Here is a 21337-nt window from a genome sequence, read left to right as displayed (position 1 = left end):
TAGTCATAAATTCAATTTCTTGTTACATGTGGATTTGCCATGTGTCCACCAGCTGTGTCTGAACATAAAATAAATGATCATGTTCTTTGATGTAAACCTGCAAGGTGCTTTATCATCTGGTTTTACACCTCATGCACATCTGAAAGCAAGTCATCCAGTCATCTAGCCTTTTGGTCCAGGTTGGTGCGTATCAGCATCAGTGTTCTGGGACATGGTGCACTGCTGGAATTTGGTGTCTGAGATCTTATAACTGCAGTGGAAACATGGAGCATTCTTCACAGGAAATATCACTGCATCTGCAGCCGGTTGAACATCTGTTCTGAAGTCTTCACTGATGTAATTCGGTTACGACACGTGAGCATTCTTTGCTTGTGCAGCTGAAAACTATCAATGTAAATAAACAAGAAAATGATTCAATTGATTTTATGTTGCGAGTGACTTAGACATTCAATTAGAGATGAATTATATTTAGAGAAATAATAAACATTTTCTAAGTAATAATAAACAGTTTGTTTTCTCTTTCAAGTGTGAATGATATTTTGGAGACTTTTTAAAGTAACCAGAAGAGGAATGCTTTTGAATTCAATTAACATCATCTGTGGCATGCTATTGATTACAGGAGAAAATAATTTGAACTTATCGCTCAGTTTGTAAAAACAAACAAGAAAATCCTATGTGCATTAAGTTTATGGGACAAGTCATTCTGAGTGGATTATAGACCGATAATCGGTTCGGCAAATATAAAAGTTTTTTTTAAATTCATAAAATATAAATATTTACAAACAACATTTGGTCCCACTTTATATTAGGTGGTGTTAACTACTGTGTACTTGCATTGAAATGTAAGTGATTTCATCCAATGCACTTATTGTGTACATACTGTATTTTATAAATACCTGCATGTAATTGCATCTGTAATTAATTTATGTAATTCCATGTATAATTACACTGTTGACCCATCCCTTACACCTTAACCCACCCTTAAACCAACCCATCCCACCAAACCTTACCTCAATACCACCACCTTAATAGTAGCAAAAGTGTTTTGCAATACAATATGAACAGAATAAGTACATTGTACTTATTTTTATTTTTGATGTGAGTACATAGTAATTAAGGTCACCTAATATAAAGTGGGACCCAACATTTCTATGTATTTCTATGTATTGTTATTCATTTTATTTTTTATATCTAATAATTATTTAGTTATTACTATGTTAAAAAAACTAATAAAATAATGAACATTTGTCCAAAAAAATAAGAATTTTTATTTAGTTTTAATGCATTAATGTGAAATTTAAAAGCCTTTATTCATTTCTTATGTGCCAAAATTGTATTATTATATTTGTTATTGTATTATTTTTATTTATTTAAATACTACAGATGCTGAATATCTTGTATTGAACCCAGAACATTCCTTTAACAACCACCTTACATTTATTCATTTAGCAGATGCTTTTATCCAAAGCGGTTTACAAATGAGGAATACAACAAGCGAGTCATTGTAAAGTTTCAGACATTGTTTAGAGTAGTACAAGCTAGGACAGGGAAGGATTAAGTAGTAGTGAAATCATAAAGAAATATTTTTTTTCTCAGCAGGATGTGGTTAAGTGCTGATGGAAGAGGTTTCTGGAATATAGTCTGGGATTTGGTGTTCCGGATTTGGTAGGGTCAGGGAAGATCATTTCACCAGCAAGGAACAGTGAAGGAAAACATTCTGGAAAGTGATTTTGTGCCTTTGTCTGAAGGAGAAAGATGAGGCATCACTATACTTTACGTATCAAAATATTAAACCTCACTGAGTAATCTCACATCAGACATCGTGCCTGGTCTTAGATTAGATTACACAGTGGAACGTTCTTCAAACCACAAAGATTTTGGCAATATGATTGCTCTTCAGTCTCAGACTCTTAAGTATTGTCTTCATCTCCCAGCACATCATCTCATGTTTCTTTGCTCCATTGGAAGCCCGGCCGTTTCAAAGCAACTTGTCTAGAATTTATCTCAGAACAAGTTTATTCCGAGCCAACTTCAATGCCCAGTTGAGTGATATGGGGCAGGCCACTCGACCCTTTTGAGTTTAGAGTGAGGGGGTGGGCTTAAAACAACTCGCTTGAGGATGTGATTGTAGTTTTAAACAAATAGCGCCATTGTTTTGAGAGCTCTGCCTTGGCCTATGCGTTGTTTTCAATGGAAAAGATGACTGTTGCGAAGCCATTGGTGAACTCCAGATGAGTTTCAGTACTAAAAGAAGATATCACAATATGTGAAATGATAAAGTACTAGTCATTAGTATTTTGACTGGGTCTTGCTCATTTCCGTAGATTTCCTGAGATTTATCATGTTTTTGGCACATAATCTGCATTTTAAACGTGACTCCTTAATGTGTCATCTAAACCCCTTTGGATTCCAGAGTAAAAATATGATTGGTCACAGTTCTAGCAAAGGCTTGCCAAAAATTCACCAATACCCTTTTTGCTATTGCGAAACATGGTCTTTACGCGAGTAGTCTATCTTGTGCGTAAGCCTCTGGAAGGGAGTCATTCTTAATGTGCATGAACAAAACCATGTGTGCCATAATGTGAAATGCAGAATGTTACAATGAGTAAATGATGAGTATCGGTTGGGAGCAGCACACAGGAAGCTCATCCCTGTGCTCCAGTGTACTCGCACTCTTTAAATCAGAGCTCCGTCCTCTCGGTCACTCACATACCCATAATCAAAAACATCACCGCCTGTTCTGTGTGCCTGAACATCTGTTAAAATGATACAAAATCTAGGTTGTTAGGGCGGTAGATTAAACATATTCATACAAATACATATTGATGTTCACAAATACGCTTGATAAGTGTGTTGTTTCATGTTTGAGTCCCAAAGAAACATCTGAAGTTGGTGGTTAGCTGTCACCTCTGAGATTCATTGTGTGCTGCTCTGTAGTTTGTGGAAAAAGAAAAATTTGGGAATGTTCAGGGCAACAGGGGATTCCCGAAATGCAGCTGCCTCTTTCCGGCTGGAATGATGTGTGAAATGTGTGGGTTATTCAGCAAATGTGTAGTAAACTCTTTTATTGCACAGTAGTGGAAAATTGGAAAGTGACCACAGTTTTGCCCATGTTGCCCGCTCACTTTCTCTCAGCTCTTGCAACCTCCTGTATTTCCTGTAGTAAGAATAAATGAAATGTGTGTGTGTGTGTGTGTGTGTGGGTTGGTATTTGTGGTTTACAGGGACACAAATTAGTTTAATGATATGGGTATGACAGAGGTATTACAATTTGAAGGTGGTTTATGAGGACACTGCTATGTACCCGTAATTCAAAAGGCTTAAAAAACATACTAAATGGTGTTTTTTTTTGAAAATCTAAAAATGCACAAAGTTTCCTGTAAGGGGTAGGGTTAGGTGTAGGGCAGTATCACATACAGTTTGTAGTATACAGTATAAAAACCATTACGCCTATGGAGAGTCCCCGTAAACCACAAATACCAACATGTGTGTGTGTGTGTGTAAGTTGCCGAATGCCTAAAGCTGATGCAATGGTTTATATCAGGATTTAGTTTATATTAGCCTAAATTGTATTTTTTAAAGGTTTGCAGGAATAAGAATGCAGGTCAGTGACATAACCTTTATTATATGTAAATCAAAAATATGTAAAAAAAAAATATTTTTAAGATGAACATGTTTTTAATTTCTGTATTAAAATTCATTTTAATACGGACATTAATGGTGTAAAGTCAAGGTATAACGTCAAAAATGTGCTGATATCATATAAGAGTAAAATATCTGTTACAGTTAAATTAGAGTTTACATTAAAATATTACAGTTTGGGTCTGGTAAAATTGTATTTACTTGCAATACAATTTGCAATACAAGTAATTAAATTGATAAAAAGTTAGGCCACAGTTAGACATTTACATATCACGTTAAAAAAAATAAATGCTGTTCTTTAGATTCATTAAATAATCTTGAAAAAAAGAAATGCAGCACAACTGTTTTCAATATTGATAATAATAAGAAATGTTTCTTGAGCACCAAATCAGCATATCAGGAAGATTTCTGAAGTATCGTGCCACACTGAAGACTGGAGTAATGATGCTGAAAATTCAGCTTTGAAATCACAAGAATAAATTACATTTATAAATATATTAAAATATAAAACAATTAAGTAAAATTGTAATGGTATTTCACAATATTACTGTTTTAGCTGCATTTTTAAACAAATAAATGCAGCTTCTTTCAAAAACATTTGAAATCTTACCGACCCCAAGCATTCTAAACAATAAAACACACAAAAATACAATTTCACATTGTTTTTGCAAGGGAACGTTGTAGAAAAAAACACCATGAACATCTACTATGGTCAGTTTTTTTTTTTTTTTTCTCAGATCAAATTCTATCAGAGGAACAGTTTGATAAGAATCTTGCTAAAAAAAATGAGTTAAAGTTAGTCAAACTGTCGACTTGTTTATAGTTAGCTACTTCTAATAGCACATTTGGTTTAATGGCACAGATATCTGAAGCTAACTCAACCCCTTGAGTACTGAAGACAACCACAATAATGCAAGAACTGCACATGAAGTTCCCAACTTATTTTTGTGTAATTGCATAGAGTATGTTTCTGGTTTTGAGTTGGAACAATGAGTGAAAGTGTGAGCTTAAGATTTAGCACATTCATTTCTGAGCATTACCTCACTCTCCAAGAAATAAGGACAAAAACTAGCCAGGGATTTGACTCAACCTCATAAAACCGTTTTCTTCACTTGCTTGACATGACACATTTTCTGGAAGTTCAGTTTGAAGTCAAAAACATGCTGACCTCCCTGGCTAGCTGCTTGCTGTATTAAAATATAATGTCCTTCTCAACTTTGCCTAGTCATCTGATGTTATAGGGTTATGACAGGCTTGATGGCATAATTACGCCCCTGCGAACACTAATGTTGGGTTTCATATACCATTTGGAATGAACTACTGGCTGGATTAGGATAGAACTTTCTTTCAACTCATAACCGGCCATACTGTATATACAGCAACAAAAGAGGTCATAAGTCAGTCAATGATCTTAGCTTGACGCTAATGAGAACAGTGCGCCTTTGTTACAATAAAAACACAGACACAGTGTTTACTTTCTGTGAAGAATATATCACAGAAAAAGACACAAATCAAATCTATGGACAGAAAGAAGACAACTATTGAAATGAATCAGCTCTTGGCTCCCTCTGGTCCTTCCAAAGTGATGAATAAAGCCCATGACTGTGTGGGCACCAGTGATCACATTAGCAACTCAATGGGTAACGGATCTGAGTATCATGAATGGGCACGTTTTGTTCACACGGTCAGCAGAAGATGAATGTTCACCGGCCTTTTAGGCTCCTAATGCAAGTAATAATGTTTCTAATGAGGTCTGTATGTATTTGTCCATAGCGTGCAAACATTTTGCATCAGTGGTTTAAAATGTTATTGTAAATAATAGAACAAAAGCCACGAGTTAGGAATGATCTTGTTGCGTGAAATCCTGCAGATGTGATCTCACCGCAACTTGATCACAAGTCCACAAAGGAAAATGTGAAATGCTAGCGTGCTAATGTTTTGCTAATATTACGACTAGGTGCTCAAAAGGTCCCTTTCTCTGGCATTCCAGTCCTGGGCCTCAGGATAAACAAAGTCAAAGATTTGCAAAGTGTAACTGGAGATGTACACCGAGTTGTTAGGGAGTGCTTTCCAAGAGAGATAAACATTTGCCTCAGTTTAGGTCCTTATTTGTCTCTCTCAGGAGTTTTCGAAGGAAAAAAGTGTGATGCTTTGCGAGATGAATGACGTTCTCTCATCTGATTAAATTGATTACCCAAACACAACAATGTCTAAGAACACAGTGTCCATCAGGTTCATAACTTTTGTGTAAGATTTTTTTTCAGTGTAGAAACGTGGCATTTTGCTACTTTAAACATGGTGAAATTTCAATGCTTGGCAAGTTACATTGAAACTTTAGCTTTCCAAGCAAAAAAGCTACACAGAATTACTAGCTCCATTTAAGCATATCTTTAAAAAAATGTTGTGTTTAGCTTCAATAAAAGCTACTAATTCAAAATAACAAACTATATTGGAGCTATTTAATGAGATAATATTTCAATGAATAATTTAATTGAGAATTGTTTCTGGCACAAAAGAATTAAAGAACAATTAGGGTGATTTTAAACAAGTTGAAAACAGTAACGAATAGTATTTAACTAAATATTTCTGCATATCTCTTTTGTGATATCTATTCATATACGCCTACATGAACAGTCTGAAAGAAGAGTGAATCAACAACACAAACAACACAGTCCCATGATAATTCGTAACTGCTTTACGTTTTGTAAATTCGTTTGAATTCATACTCTTTTGTACATTTTCGTACAACCTACTTGTGCCCAGAACTGAACGTTAGTTTTAGTGGTTCAGGTTAATTCGTTTTTGTTTTTCAAATAGTACATTTTCAAATCAAACAAAATTCCAATTTCGTGAAATGCTTCTTGCGAGATCGGGTTACCAAAATAAATATGAAAGAGAGAATGAGAAACAAGTTTAGCATAGCACGTTACGTTTTTGTAGTGATGCACCAAAATTAAATTTTTTGAAATTTAAAGCTTTTATTTAGCTGAAAAAAGAAAAAAAAAGAAAATAAAGTTTAATTTAATAATCAATTAATGGATCGATTTTATTTAATAATCCACACTCAAAACCAGCTTGTATACAAACATTTAAATTGCACATTAGGTAATTTTAATACCAACGTCCTAATGATAATGATGCTTCTACTCCAATTCATTGGTGAAATATAAACATTTAAATAGAAGCAGTGAAAACGTGCCATCGGAGAGACACTTATGAAACACCACTATTTCAGTCACTGATCATGTCAGCCGAAACCGAAAATTTAATGCCATGACAGTATTTTCTCACACTGTGCAATTGTTGGAAAAAGCAGTTTGTTGAATGAAAAATCTATGGTACTTTTAAACAACTGAGCAAGTGTTATGTGTATTGTTAAGTTTGCTACTACTCAGCACCGAAGCCATACTCATGTGCAACAGAGGATGAAGCTTTACAGCCGGTGTTATAAATTCAACACAGTATCATTTTCTGCAAGTAAGGCTAATAATGCATTTAAAGTACATTCTGTGAAATAAAATACATGGCTCTTCTGTGGGTGTTTTGCATCTGGCTTGGTTCAAACACGTGTCTTTCTTCCCAGTTCTCTCAAATCCGCCCTTTCTAGCTCCCTCGGCCCTCCCCGGAGGCCACTATAGCATCTGGGTTTGGAGTAATGCAATGACTGACCCCATACAAGGAACTTCCTGAAATGTCAGAAGGGTATTTTTTTCTTTTTCTCTGTTTTATTGCCATCCACTTTTTCAAATGGTAGCGGTGGTGTTTTTGTGTGGATGTGTCTCTGTTTGTTCCATCTTCTTCCTGTGTGTTCCTCAAGTCCCTGATCTGGAACACCCCCACATCTCCACAATTTTGAGTCTGTATCCCACTCATTGCATTCATTGGAGCCAATCCCAGTTGGAATCCAGAATTGATCTTCAAAGACCCAGAATACATTATTGTCATCCACACCCTGAGAATCCTTCATTGTGTTGCGATGGTATCTTTGTTTACATTGCGCCATATGTAGCGGAATACACCTCCTCTGCTGAGCCTCAAACAATTCTGTCCTAGCAGGAGAGGGAAGTGTGGGCTTAATGCACAGGAAGAGCTGAGGAAAAGCTTTATTTTCCTCATTAAAACGGATAGTGGTCCTGAGGGGTTTAAACTGCTCTTTAAACCTAAAGCCTTGAGCTCTAGATTCAAGATGGATGATTCAGAGACATCAAAATTACTTCACAAAAACATCTGCCTTTATCCTTGTGAGGAAAAAAAACATATGTTCTCTTTCGCACTATCAATCTCCCAGAAAAAGCTTTCAGCCAAAGTGGGGATAAACTTGATGCTATACAGTAACTCATTAGGAACTCTAGGGAGAAATGGGAGAAATAATCACCTAAATTAATGTTATCTAAATGAATGGGGTTTGCAATTTTACTTTTCAATTTAAGATGATTGTTTAACTAAAACAAACTGTGTATTTTAATATATTTATATATTTTATATTTTAAAAATGAATGCATTTTATTATAAAATATTTTATTACCATGAAGTTTTACACCTCCGTGTGATTAATTGCAATTAGTTTTATTAATTAACTGGAATATCAAGAAAATGAATACAAATCTATTGATCACTCTAATTATAATACCTAGTAAGTAAGTACAGTTGGATGCTCCAAAAAAAAAGTTCTGATGTTTTGATTTAATATTATAGGTGCCTAGTTCCAAGGAATAAATAATGACTAATTTAATTGCATAGGAAATCGTTTAGCATTGCCGTTTCCTTACAAATGTGGTTTTATTTTCTTGTAACTCAATTACATGACTTAAATACATAATTTCATTCCAGGTAATGATACTGTATTTTGTGAGGGAAAATGATCTCTTCCCCTGTGTCTATTTTATGTTGTCTTGGAAATGGTTTTAGTAAAAATCTATTTAGTCTATAGGTGCATTAATAATTGCAAGATAATAATTGTGTGTTTTCAAAGAGTCATAGAAATGGCGTACACTCACATAAGATAAAGGCCGTACTCATAATCATTTTCTATAAAAATTGTTTTAATTATGTATAGTGTAGATTACCGCTCAGTGTATTTCGCAATGCAGAAACGCCTTGACCTGCGATATTTCACTGAACGTCAGAAATAGTTCTCATGCTCATAGGTTACTGTTTCATATTTTTTTTGCTATATTTACCTAATGACAATTTTATGATTGGTTTATACCACAAACACTTTTTTTTTCTATTTTTATCACAGAATAAGGCATACAATATATTTTATAGTTCTTACTGTATACTGTAATAAATGCTATGTCAATTAATACTGCATTATTCATATGCTTTATTTATTTATTACCTGGAGATGACTTGGAAAAACACACATAAACCAGACATTGTCGAAATTGTGTGTTTATTGTCTTATCAGTTAAAATCTTTGTGTTTTTTATTTAGCTCAGCTACAGCAATAGCTGGATGGCTTTCTCCACATTAGGGATTTCTTGGTACATTATAAGTTATTATTTCTATGAGTCCGTTTTGGACTTTCTGCATGAGAGCGCCCTCCGGCTTCGAGTATGAATGAAACATACACTGCATGAGAGTGTTGAGTGCTCCATAAAGTTCACATCGCTTCATTTTGGATACAAAGAAAAATGTCAGGTCATGCATAGACTATTTTGTGTCTTTGAATTTAAATCTAGATTTATTTACACCGGCTCTTGAAAACCTCTACATGAACACGCTTGCCCAGAAAAAAAAGAGTGGGGGATGAATTTCCCTTTTATTAAAAGTGGGGGTAGGGGGCATATTCTACACCCATGTTAAGAGTGATGGAGGATAGAATCTCAAAGCAGGAACTAACTGGTCGTGGTAACCACCCAAACCTTTTTTCAAGCCTTTTCCGAATAATTTTGTAGTAACATGCTAAAGAAACCAAATACGTTCACACCCACTTGAAGAAAGAGCATTTAAAATGCGTGACCAGACAGTAAATAATTTTTTTTCTTTTGTATTTTGCAACAAGTTTTACATGACTCAGGTTCTTGGTGTTAAACCTGTAGTGTGAGTGCATGGGAACACACATTATGAGTTCAGCACACCTACAGCCAACGGCAATAAGAAACACTCACACAGTTACGTCATATCTGGAGAAGAACAGTATACTTAATGAAGTTGAGCCAGCCTAGGTAAAGCCACACCTTGCCTTTACTGTCATGGCACTGGGCCAGAAGGATTGCTAGAAGGAAGTGAGCCAACTCAAGCTTTAACGATGAAACAAGTGACGTTAGGTACCTCTGGCCATGATTTCTTCATCACATGCTACAGTATCATCTGTATGAATGGAAAACATTGTACTGTCTCAGGACGTCATATGTTTTGTGCAACATCCAGTGAAATCAACCTGTCATCTGCTTCAGAAAGCCTTCATTCTGCCTTTGGTCAACGCAGGAAATGAGTTACTCCATATCGGCCGTCCTAGATAACATCGTTAAGGCTCTGTTTATGAATTTATCTTGTCCAGTGTGTAGGCGGAAGGCTGATGGCTTTACTCTGGGCTATGAAACACTTTTATTTCAGTAAGAGTAAGGAGAGCACCGGGAACCTGTTTCTCATCCTCAGTTTTTCCTACTAAGCTGTTCCTTATAACAGAAGCACTGTTCTTCAGAACTACTTAGTACTTTTGCCCAGTTGCTTTAACTGTTGGGCACAAGAATATACTTCAAAACTCTGTCTGGAAAACATTTCCACAGTATATAAGGCGTAAAATGATGTTTTATTTGAGTGCTGTGACAGAAGTTTTCAAATATAAGCCCTTCTGAGGAAACCCTTCCTAAAATAAAATGGCAGCTAGGCTACATATTTGCACGTATAAAGACCTACATGTAATGATGGTGGAATTTAGGTACATTTAAAATATAATGTAATATCGAATACATCAAATTTATTTGTTTACCACTTTTTGCAATACATATCATTCTTGTACAGTTAACTTTGACAGCCCTAAAAGTACATAATAATTAAAAAATACCAATTTCCACAGATTACCTAGAATCCTCTTGAGGTCCACTGGTGGGACCTCAACCGTAGTTTGTAAACTACTGCTCTGAGATATACCATGAGTTCAACATTCCCTTTGCAAATACTGTATACTGTAGATCCATCTAAACAAGTTTGAAGTTTGTATTTGTAACATGTTTTCACTTCCAACTCGTCGCACATGGACGCTTGGTCAGGACCCCTTGGAGTCACTTTTTACCACTTTTATTTTTAAGGGTACACCATCGATCCAGATGCATGTAATTCTTTGCATGCAATTCTAAAAGTAATAATTATCTATATCTATATCTATATATATATATATATATATATATATATATATATATATATATATATATATATATATATATATACTTTCATGGATATTTTTGAGCACCTATAACCTCAGCCCTACCCTAGTCACTTCTCAACAATATAAAACATGTAACAGGCATGTAACATGTAACAAGTATCATCACTGCTATTTATTGCAAAAACAGACAAGAAAACATTTATATTCCAAGTCTTTTGATGCTATAGATTAACTTTATGTGAGGAATAGAGTGCAGTCAAATTGGGCAGTCATAATGCAGTCATATCCCATTCAAAAGATAAATCTGAACATTCGCATGATGCAGTCGGTCACAAACATAGCCAATGGTATTTCACAATCAAACCTGACGTAAGGTCTTTATAATTTGAACATTATGGCTGGAGGTGGTGATCGCTTTTGGGTTTGTTCCTCACATAAAATTAATCGTTTGCCCTCAGAACACTTGGTTTTAAATTTTTGAATGAATGTTATATTTATCATAATGACAGTATTATACCCCAATATATAATTTAATGATGATGTTCTTTGCATCTTTGTATCGACACCAGAGGTTTCTCAATAAAAGTAATAGTGTACCTTGCGTGTTGAAAAATGATGCTTAAAGGATACTCAGTGCCAAGGAGTCCTGTCTAAGAATCCATATATGACGAGTTGAGAGTGAGAACATGTTGGTATTTGCAATTTGTTGGTAATGTATATCACACACAAGATATGCTTTGTTGCCTAAAAAAAAAATCTTTCTACTTGTTTTTCAATTCAGCAAATGCACCAAAATGAAAGAAACTAGGATATGACCACAGGTTTGTCCTGTGGGTAAAAAAAAAAAAAATAGTTTCAGTTTTGAAATGTGTCACACTTGGAGATACTTTTACACAATCAAGAAATATGTTGTTTAAAATAGTCAAGGTTGTTGATATATTACTCAAAGAAATAATACACCCAGCAATAAGAATGGTTATCATTTACTCACTCTCATGTTATTGTCTATACAATTCAAATTTGGAACCCACTGATTTTCACTGTATGTACAATCACAGTTAAAACATTCAGAATATATACTTTTGTGTTCTGCAAAAGAAAGAATGACACGAGGTTGAGTAAATGACACAATTTTCATATTTGGGTAAACTCTCACTTTAATGCCTTTTTAAGCACCTTTTTGAGACTTCTGTCGCTTAAGCTTTTCCTTCAAGACCAGACACGTTAAAGAATGAGACCCAATAACCTCAGGGCAGCGAGCATTGCCCCTGCTCCATGTCAACACCTCATCAAAGCTACAATACTATGAGTTTTGCTAAGGAGGCTTGGAAGAGTGAATTCTGCAATTGTGTTGTACAGTTCATCCATTCAGTGTTTATAGAGAGAGACGCGTGTGTGACTATAAAGCTCCATTCTTCAAGACTCCTTCTTGTCTCAAGCTGGCTCCTCTAAACCGTCAACATACATTTTGAAAGTGGAGACTAGTTTATCCTGAAACTAGAAACAACTTTGACCTGAGACTGGTTGTGTTGTTTGGCCTCACTGTTATCTAAGCCTATTAAAGATCTGGATTGCCACCCACACAACAATGCTTTTTCCACTGACTAGTGCAGTGGTTCTCAACTGGTTCAGGACCCAGAGTAGACCTTGAGGTGATCAACACAGCACCAAAAACCTCACAGGTCCAACAGCATGCTAAATTATTCTGTTTGGTTTCTAAACGTCTCTTAAATTCTTATGGCACCCAGTAATTTACCATGGTCAGCACAAACAATATTTATGTTAGTTGCAAGTGACTCCATATTTAATGTGGTTTGAGTTACATTAAATCTTGATATATGGCTCAGTGAGATTGTCAAATCGCAAAGGCTGAGACTGACTTAAATACATATATGCACTGTATGTTTCAGAGTGTAGCATGGCACTGTGCTCTTTTACACATGAGCAGCTCATAAAATAAACATGAAATAAAATAAAATAAAAAACAGCTAGCTGCCAAAGCTACACTGATGTACTAAAACAACTACAACTAGAACTGAGAGAACAAGAATCTATACCAAGAAGCCCACCATGACCCATGAATACATAATTGTTGATTCATTGTTTTGTCTTTGTGTTGAGGTTATTTTGTCTGTCATATGTGTCTCATCTAGCATTTTGAAATGCTGATTTCCTTCAAATCATTGCTCACCCTTTGCATCTGATCAAGTGAAGTCACTTTTGAAATGACTGGATCTGTCTTCTGTTACACAATAACATAATTATTACATACGCAATAATGTAATTATTCACAATTTAACAGTCTGATGCATCTATTAGTGGAAACTGCTAAGATGTTTGTCTCATTGGGGATATCTTGTGGTGCAAAATAGGAGTTGTTGATGACTAATTCTGTCACTAATCGTTAAAACCTTAAAGTTTTAGTGGCTTTAATACTATTTTTGCCTTTTAGTCAGAATCGTAATGGTCTCTGCAGCAATATAAAACAGACTGAGTAAATGAAGTAGTAGTTTTTTTCCCAAATGAGTGTGTGAGAAAGAATAAGTGCTCGGACCATTCAGAGGAGCTCTCTGCCATGAGCACTATTTATCTTGGCCCACCACAGAGTCTTTCCGTTGCCGCTCTGAGCACTTAAAACAAACGCCCACCTACACTGAATTCTGACTGGTTCATTAGCTGCAAAAGGCACCTATATGCCTCAGATCGGCTCTAATTCCAGCAGCCTCATTTGATTTATTGCAATCATTTTAGCCTTTTATTTGTGTAATAAAGATTTTGAAATTGTTTGGCCAGAGCCTAGACCTGTGGTTTGACTTGACAATTGCAGTCTACAGATGCTCCCCATGTAATTTGTGTAATTGGAACAAATTTGCATTGCAAAATGGGCTAAAATTCCACAAATGCACAAGAAGGCTCAAGACTGTAATTGTTGCTAAACTGTGTACAAAACTTTGATTCATTGATTTGAATACGAATGTACTTTTTTTTTTTTTTTTTGGTACAGTTTTATTATTTGTGATGTCACCATTAATTCATGTCTTACTTTATTATTGAATTAATAAAAATTATTTCAATGCGTTCAAAAGTATATTCAAAGGTATTTTGGTTGGGAGGTTTAACAGCTAACCAAATTGCAAAAGTAATGAAAACTTAACGACCACCAGATAGCATTTTTGCTTCTGCTGGTTTTGCTGGTATTTAACTTTTTCCCATAAAGACCTCAGAAGGATTTAATTGGGCTTTCTTTCTCTCTGTGTGTTTAAGTGTGTCAGGGAGCGAACAACAAACTGACTCTTCTGGGAACAGTGGATGACCATTATCAGATTCTGGTAAAAATGTACAGCAACTGCACCGTCGTTCTGGAAAACCTGGAAATCACATACGTGACTGAAAAACATGACTTGTCCTTTCTCAGGGTACGATATATTTTCAAACACTATGATCAATGTTATTTTACTGTTACCTTAGTGTTTGGTTGTATTGTAAGTCATCTGTAAACCATATTTTTAGCATGTTGGCAGATTTTTATAAAATTAAGTAATATGTTATTCCAGACAACTCTTTATATAGTTACAGTGTTGTAGGCTTAGTGAGTTTTGTGTTTAATGTTATTTTGTGTTGTTGTTCCTGATTTTTAGAGCATCCAAGAAGTTGGTGGCTATGTTCTTATTGGGATCAACACGGCTCCTAGAATCCCTCTTGAGAATCTGCGCATCATCCGTGGCCACTCTCTTTATAATTTTAAATATGCTTTAGCTGTCCTCCTGAACTACAACGACAGCATCGGACAAGGCGTGAACCAGTTGCCACTGACTAGCTTAACTGGTATGTGGTTATATAAAACTGTTCTTTGTGTGTGTGTGTGTGTGTGTGTGCATGCATGTTTCCTGATAAATAGGAATAACAAATGCTCCTAAATGACCTATATTTATGTCTTTCGCACATTTGTTTTGTTGAAGGAATTACTGTATATTCATTAATTCTCATACCCAGCTCTGGAAGTGAAGTTATTAACGTAATTTCGGGAGGAGTACACCCATCTAATCTTCCAATTAATATCCAAGTATAAAAGACAGCCTCTTACCACTTCCGTCGTTAGCTCTTTCGGCATCCCTCCTCCCCATCTCCTCCTTTATGTATATTTATTTCATTTATCCTTCTGTCTATAGGGGGGCTATCGGAGCTTGAGCCCTCCATTGCGGACATCAAGCCAAATCTGTTTACCATTAATGCTAAGATTATATGGGCGCACAAACTCGTGAAGTTATATTTGGAAAATATTAATAGACCAGTATTTCAAATGTGAAGTTTGTCATATGGAAAAGCATTGTTCAAACACTTTCATTTTCCTTTTCTAGAAATACTGAAGGGTGGAATAAGATTTTCCAGTAACAATCATTTATGTAACGTGGAGACCATCCAGTGGACTGACATTCTGAACATAAAGAGCCAGCCTACAAACATAGAGCTAGAACCAAGCACAGCAGAACGTTGTATGTCCCATAGGAGTTTGTTTTTGTAAATTTATATTAAATGGTACTAATTAATTTTGCATTTTGCATGAGAATGTTCTACTTTACCTCGCACAGGTAAGAAGTGTGACCGGAGCTGTTACAATGGTTCCTGTTGGGGCCCTGGTCCCCAAAACTGCCAAAAAAGTGAGTGGTCTTGAACTACTCAAGAGACTGAATTAAAAAATTTTCTACCTTTTTGAATCTTACTGAATTAGTGAAAACATACTATTTAGAGGTGTTTCATAAAGATATAATGAAAACAAAACATTGAAAACCTTTCAAATGTTAGTGACTGGAAACAACACACCGTATACAGTACGCTACTTTAGCTGGAAATCTCTTATGCTCACATGATACATTTTTCAGGATTCTTTAATGAATAGAATGTTAAAAAGAACAGCATTTGTTTAATATAGAAATCAGTTTTGATCAGTTTAAAGCTTTTAATCAATTTTGATTGTTTCTTTTTTTATTATTAAACACCTGTAATTTTGAATGGATGTGTACTAAATAGAAACATTTAAACAAATAAATTAATTAATTAAATTAAATTATGGCATTTACACTTGAAATTTTGGCACCAGTTTGATATGTATCCCTAGGGTAAACCTGGGTTATCTTTTACTGTTTATATTTAACCCTGGGTTAGTAATCCATAGTCCCACTGCAAAATGCACTGGAGTAACAATTTAGGATGTCTGCTTTATGAGTAGTTTTTAATGTGCCTCTTTAGTTTATTTAGTTGATCCTTGGCTTATATTTCACAACTGCTGAAAAAGCACTACTTGACTCCCAGAAGAATGTTTTGAAAACTCTTCAGAAGAATATTGAATTGTTGTTGCTGTGCTCAACTCTAGCAAACACAGACAGTACTGTCAGGATCCGTGAAGTTTCTTCTCTCTCTGTATCTAGTGACTAAGGTGATCTGTGCGGAGCAATGTTCAGGGAGGTGTAAGGGGCCCAAACCCATTGACTGCTGTAACGAACATTGTGCTGCTGGCTGCACTGGACCCAAACCCACCGACTGCCTGGTGAGAACCGCACATATACAAAGATTGGTTTCTTAATAATTCACTTGTTTGCTCATTCATCTTTCAATACATACATACAGTTAGTGAAGTCATCCATAGCTGTAGACATAATGTTTGGATATAATTATGAACTGAACTAGTTCAGAGTGAATAACGACAGTGATATGACTCAAGATGTGAGAAATTCACAGCAGCTTGAATGTGTTAAATACTATAACACACTTATTTTGATTAAATAACAGTACAAGGCATGTCTGCAGTTTTACACTGAAACATTTATTACAGCTGCAGTAAAAGTAACCTCAAGGGCAATGAAAATACTTTTAGACTAGTGCGCTCATGGGAAATGTTGTTTGTGTGTTCTGTAGGCCTGTAAGGACTTCCAGGATGAGAGGACATGTAAGGACGCATGTCCACGGCTCATGCTCTACGACCCCAACACCCACCAGCTCGCTCCCAACCCTGATGGGAAATACAGTTTTGGGGCAACGTGCATCAAGATATGCCCACGTAAGGCCCTTCAAGATACAATTCTTCATTCTGTCTTCCTGGTTGAACACAGAACCATAACCATGTGAATTCAAGCTGTTAGAAGGAAAGTTCATGACAAAATGAAAAGTTTTGCACCTTCATGCTGTTCCAAACCTTTCGTCTTTCTTCTGGTGAACACAAAATAAAGATATTTTAAAGAATGTTGATAACCAAACAGCTGCCTGTAGCCATTTACTTCCATGATATTTTTCCATAGTATGAAAGTTAATGGCTACTGGTAACTGCTTGGTTACCAACATTTTCAAAATATCTTCTTTTGTGCTCAGCAGAAGAAAGAAATTCATACAGATTTGGAACAACACGAGGGTGAGTGAATAATGACAAAATTTTCATTTTGGGGTGAGCTATCGCTTTAAATCTCGAATTCTTGCATTCTGGAGATTAATGCTTTAGGGAACCAGGGTTAAAATAAAAATGACACATTCCAGGCAGAGAGAAATACTCTTCAACTGTTGCTCAACTTTGGTTTCTGAATAACATTTCAGAAAGCAACATAACCATGACAGAATTATTTGATGCAAACATCAGTTTCTGTTGTGTTGTGTTGCTTTGGTTGGTTGTGGTTAAGGACTCTGGAGTGATTGCTGGTTTGGTGTTTTTTTTTTTTTTCTCAGACAACTATGTCGTGACAGACCATGGGGCATGTGTAAGAACATGCAGCCCTGGCACCTATGAGGTGGATGAGGGTGGAGTTCGGAAATGTAAGAAGTGTGATGGCCTGTGTCCAAAAGGTACAGTTGAGACTGCTGGTCGGGTATATGCTGTTTTGCAACAACATTTTCCTTTAAAAAGAATAAAAAATCCAGCTTGTTTGTTTATCTTTTTTTTTTTTTTTCTAGTTGAGCAAGCACATTATTCTTGTTTTGGTGCATTACAACTTTTATTTTAATAGAATTAAAAAAATAATAATAATGTGTGTACTTCTATGTTTGCATTTGTTTTCAGGATAGTTGACAGACACAAATTTAGTTTTGTCAAGTGTGTCTAAACCATTTACTGGTGGCATAAGTGTTGAATTTATTATTGCCTTCACGGCTAATTCTTTACTTGAGAAAGAAGTTGTAGTTAATATTTAATGTTTCCTACCATCCCTCTAGTTTGCAATGGGCTGGGAATGGGGCCTCTGGCCAACGTCCTGTCAATCAATGCCAGCAACATTGATTCCTTTGAGAACTGCACAAAAATCAGCGGAGGTGTTGCGATTCTCACCACGACATTTAATGGGTGAGAAGGATGCTTCACACTCTCTTATAAATACGATATGATTCCACATTGCCAAGTACCATTCCATGTTGCTTTAAGACAATTATACTTTGATTATTTTCCATTTTTGAATTATTTAGATTTGTGTGATTGAGCCAAATCTTTTACAATCTCTGATATCCTTTTTATTACTATTATTTACAGTGACCAGCATACTAAAACTCCAGGACTGGACCCGGCCAAGCTCAACATATTCAAAACTGTAAAAGAAATCACTGGTGAGAATGCTGTGGTTTAATATTGGACATATGTAATGGTTAAAATGGTGTTTCATGTAGGGGACCTTTAGCCCCTCAGTGTTCGTAAACATTCCTGAAGATATTCTTCCTCTCCTAACTCAAAGGCTACCTGGTGATTCAGCAGTGGCCAAAAGACATGCCATCCCTCGGTGCCTTTGAAAACCTTGAGGTCATCCGTGGACGTACAAAACAGCAGTAAGTCAATAAAAAATATGTCAGCAACCTCAGAGAATTTTGACATATGACAATAAATTGCTGTTTCGTATATAAAGACACCCTATGTCTCCTTCCTGCTCCCACAGAGGTGCCTTCAGCTTTGCTGTCACCCTAACTGAAATCACACATTTCGGCCTGCGTTCTCTGAGGGAGATCAGTGACGGTGATGTGGTCATCGCTCAGAATAAGGATCTCTGCTACACCAGCCCTGAACACTGGAAACGCCTCTTCAAATCTAAACAACAGATTGCCAAAATGTTAGGAAATGCTGATGCTGGCACCTGCGGTAATGAATTATCACAATAACACCTGAATAATTTCAGTTCAAAATGACAATTTTGTTGTAAGTTACTCCCCCTTATGTCATCCCAACCCTGTACTGTGTGTCTATTTTGTTTTTTGTTTAGTTTTTTCTGTAAAGCACAAAAGGAGAGCTTTCAAACAATCTTCACGCAGTCCTTTTCCAAATCCAGTTCATAGTGACCACCAGTGTTGGGGAAAGTTACTTTTAAAAGTAATGCATTACAATATTGCGTTACTCTACAAAAAAGTGACTAACTGCATTACTTAGTTACTTTTTATGGAAAGTAATGCATTACGTTACTTTTGCGTTACTTTTTGTCACCTGGGCTGGGCTCGCTTATTTATTTTTAATAACAGAAAACCCAAAAGTTATATTTTGGCAACTGTAAAGGCCCTTTCACGCAAAGAGTGAAATTAATAAGCCTCAGGCTGAAGAAAATGCCTTTGTCACTACATTTACTCCCAATTTCTCTTAACACGGGGACAGGAAAGGTGTCAGTGAATAAATAGGAAAACAAAGTAACTTGCGTTACTTATTTGAAAAAGTAACTCAGATATTTTCTTGTTAATTTAAAAGTCATGCGTTACTTTACTAGTTACTTGAAAAAAGTAATCTGATTACGTATCTCGAGTTACTTGTAATGCGTTACCCCCAACACTGGTTACCACATCTGTCAAACTTAAAAAAGTACAGAAAACATCATGGAAGCTCCATAAATGTTGTTCATATAACTTATAAACAGCAGCAGAAGTGCAATTTACAATAGATGTGTGAGGTTTCAGTAACACTTTAGATTAGAAAACACATATTCACTAGTAACTAAGAGTTTTCCCTAATAAACTCCTAATTTATTGCTTATTTATAGTAAGTAAGATTGTTGTTGTAGTTATGTTTAGGTAGGGTTAAGTGATGTAGAATATGATCATGCAAAATAAGGCATTAATATGTACTTTGTAAGTAATAAACAGAGTTGGCCTAGTAACTCAGAAAATGTACTATATTACTCATTACTAGTTACCTTTCAAAAGTAATATTTTTACATTACTTATTACTCCCGGCCAACAGTAATTAGTTGCATTACTAGTTACATTACTTTACCATCACATCCCAAAAAATTGGTAATTGCATTTTTTTTTGCAGCCTCTGAATCCATGAAAGTTCCAGGTGAATGAAGTGTACAACTGGCTCAAACTGACGACAAGCCACATTTTAGAAAAAACAAAAAAAAAAAAACAATTTCTGTTATTTAATAAAGCAGCAATATAGTAAAATCTGCAATAGGGCTCAAGCAGGTAGAACCATCCAAACATGTTGGGATTCGCAGTAGATAAAGTCTTAGTACCACTACACAATTTACATGTGACAATGATGTTTTTGTCATCCTGTCGCCCTACAAACTTAAAATAATGGATGTATTTCCAGTTGCTATATGATGTGGGCTTCTCCATCTTCCGACGAAGCTAGCTTGCTGCGTTGGTGATGTCACATGCATACACGTATGACAACAATTATGAATATTAATTGGGATGATTGAATTTGATTGTTGTAATTGATGTAATTGATTGATTGATGGTAACTGTAATATTATTACTTAAATTTTGTTAGTAATTAGTTACACTACTAGTTACCAGGTAGTAATATTTTTACTGTAATGTGTTACTAGTAACTAGTTACTACCCAACACTAGTAATAAACAGCCAATAAGCAACTAGTTAATAGTGTTGCCAAATCTAAAGTGTTAACGAAGACTCTTCAAAATTTATTTTTCTACATTCCACAGAAAATAAATACTTAAAGGTTTGGTGCATGTGTAAATAGTACCAGAATTCTCTCTTTTGGGGAGCTATTCCTTTAAATACAAGCATCCATTTGTAATGGAATGTTTTACATGTTTCCTTTTACAGACATTTGACTTTAAAACACATATCTTGGTTTCACTTTATTTTATTTTGATGGTCCCTTTAACACATTCTGTTGACTATAACATTGCACCTACATATCTATTAGCTCTCACTAGAGTGTTAGTAGAGTATTAGTAGACTGGTAGGGTTAGGGTTAGAATAAGTTGACATACTTGCAGAGATACCATCACAATGAAGAGTTGGCAGATATTAAGCAGACAGTCTACTACTATACTCTAATGAGAGTTAGTTGACGTCTAGGTGCAAAGTTACTTATAGTCAACAGAATGCTCAAAAGGGACCATAAAAATAAAGTGTTACCCATATCTTTTGTGTTGATAT

At 35.5% G+C, this 21337-nt stretch overlaps 1 protein-coding gene across 2 annotated transcripts in view; it reads left to right on the top strand.

Moving 5' to 3' along the window:
• Nucleotides 1-21337, top strand: part of egfra (epidermal growth factor receptor a (erythroblastic leukemia viral (v-erb-b) oncogene homolog, avian)) — a 57600-nt gene that overhangs the window by 20078 nt on the left and 16185 nt on the right. For both annotated transcript variants that reach the window (XM_058749132.1, XM_058749123.1), the window contains exons 2-12: nucleotides 14240-14391; nucleotides 14614-14800; nucleotides 15334-15468; nucleotides 15565-15633; nucleotides 16402-16520; nucleotides 16889-17030; nucleotides 17687-17803; nucleotides 18170-18296; nucleotides 18480-18553; nucleotides 18679-18769; nucleotides 18877-19076. In XM_058749132.1, the coding sequence (XP_058605115.1) occupies nucleotides 14240-14391; nucleotides 14614-14800; nucleotides 15334-15468; nucleotides 15565-15633; nucleotides 16402-16520; nucleotides 16889-17030; nucleotides 17687-17803; nucleotides 18170-18296; nucleotides 18480-18553; nucleotides 18679-18769; nucleotides 18877-19076 (1413 nt within the window). The remainder of the gene's footprint in view (nucleotides 1-14239; nucleotides 14392-14613; nucleotides 14801-15333; nucleotides 15469-15564; nucleotides 15634-16401; nucleotides 16521-16888; nucleotides 17031-17686; nucleotides 17804-18169; nucleotides 18297-18479; nucleotides 18554-18678; nucleotides 18770-18876; nucleotides 19077-21337) is intronic.

Source organism: Onychostoma macrolepis, chromosome 02, assembly GCF_012432095.1.
Source record: "Onychostoma macrolepis isolate SWU-2019 chromosome 02, ASM1243209v1, whole genome shotgun sequence".
NCBI lineage: Eukaryota > Metazoa > Chordata > Actinopteri > Cypriniformes > Cyprinidae > Onychostoma > Onychostoma macrolepis.
The sequence above is the reverse complement of the archived record's forward strand: the minus strand, read 5'-3'. Positions and strand labels throughout refer to the sequence as shown.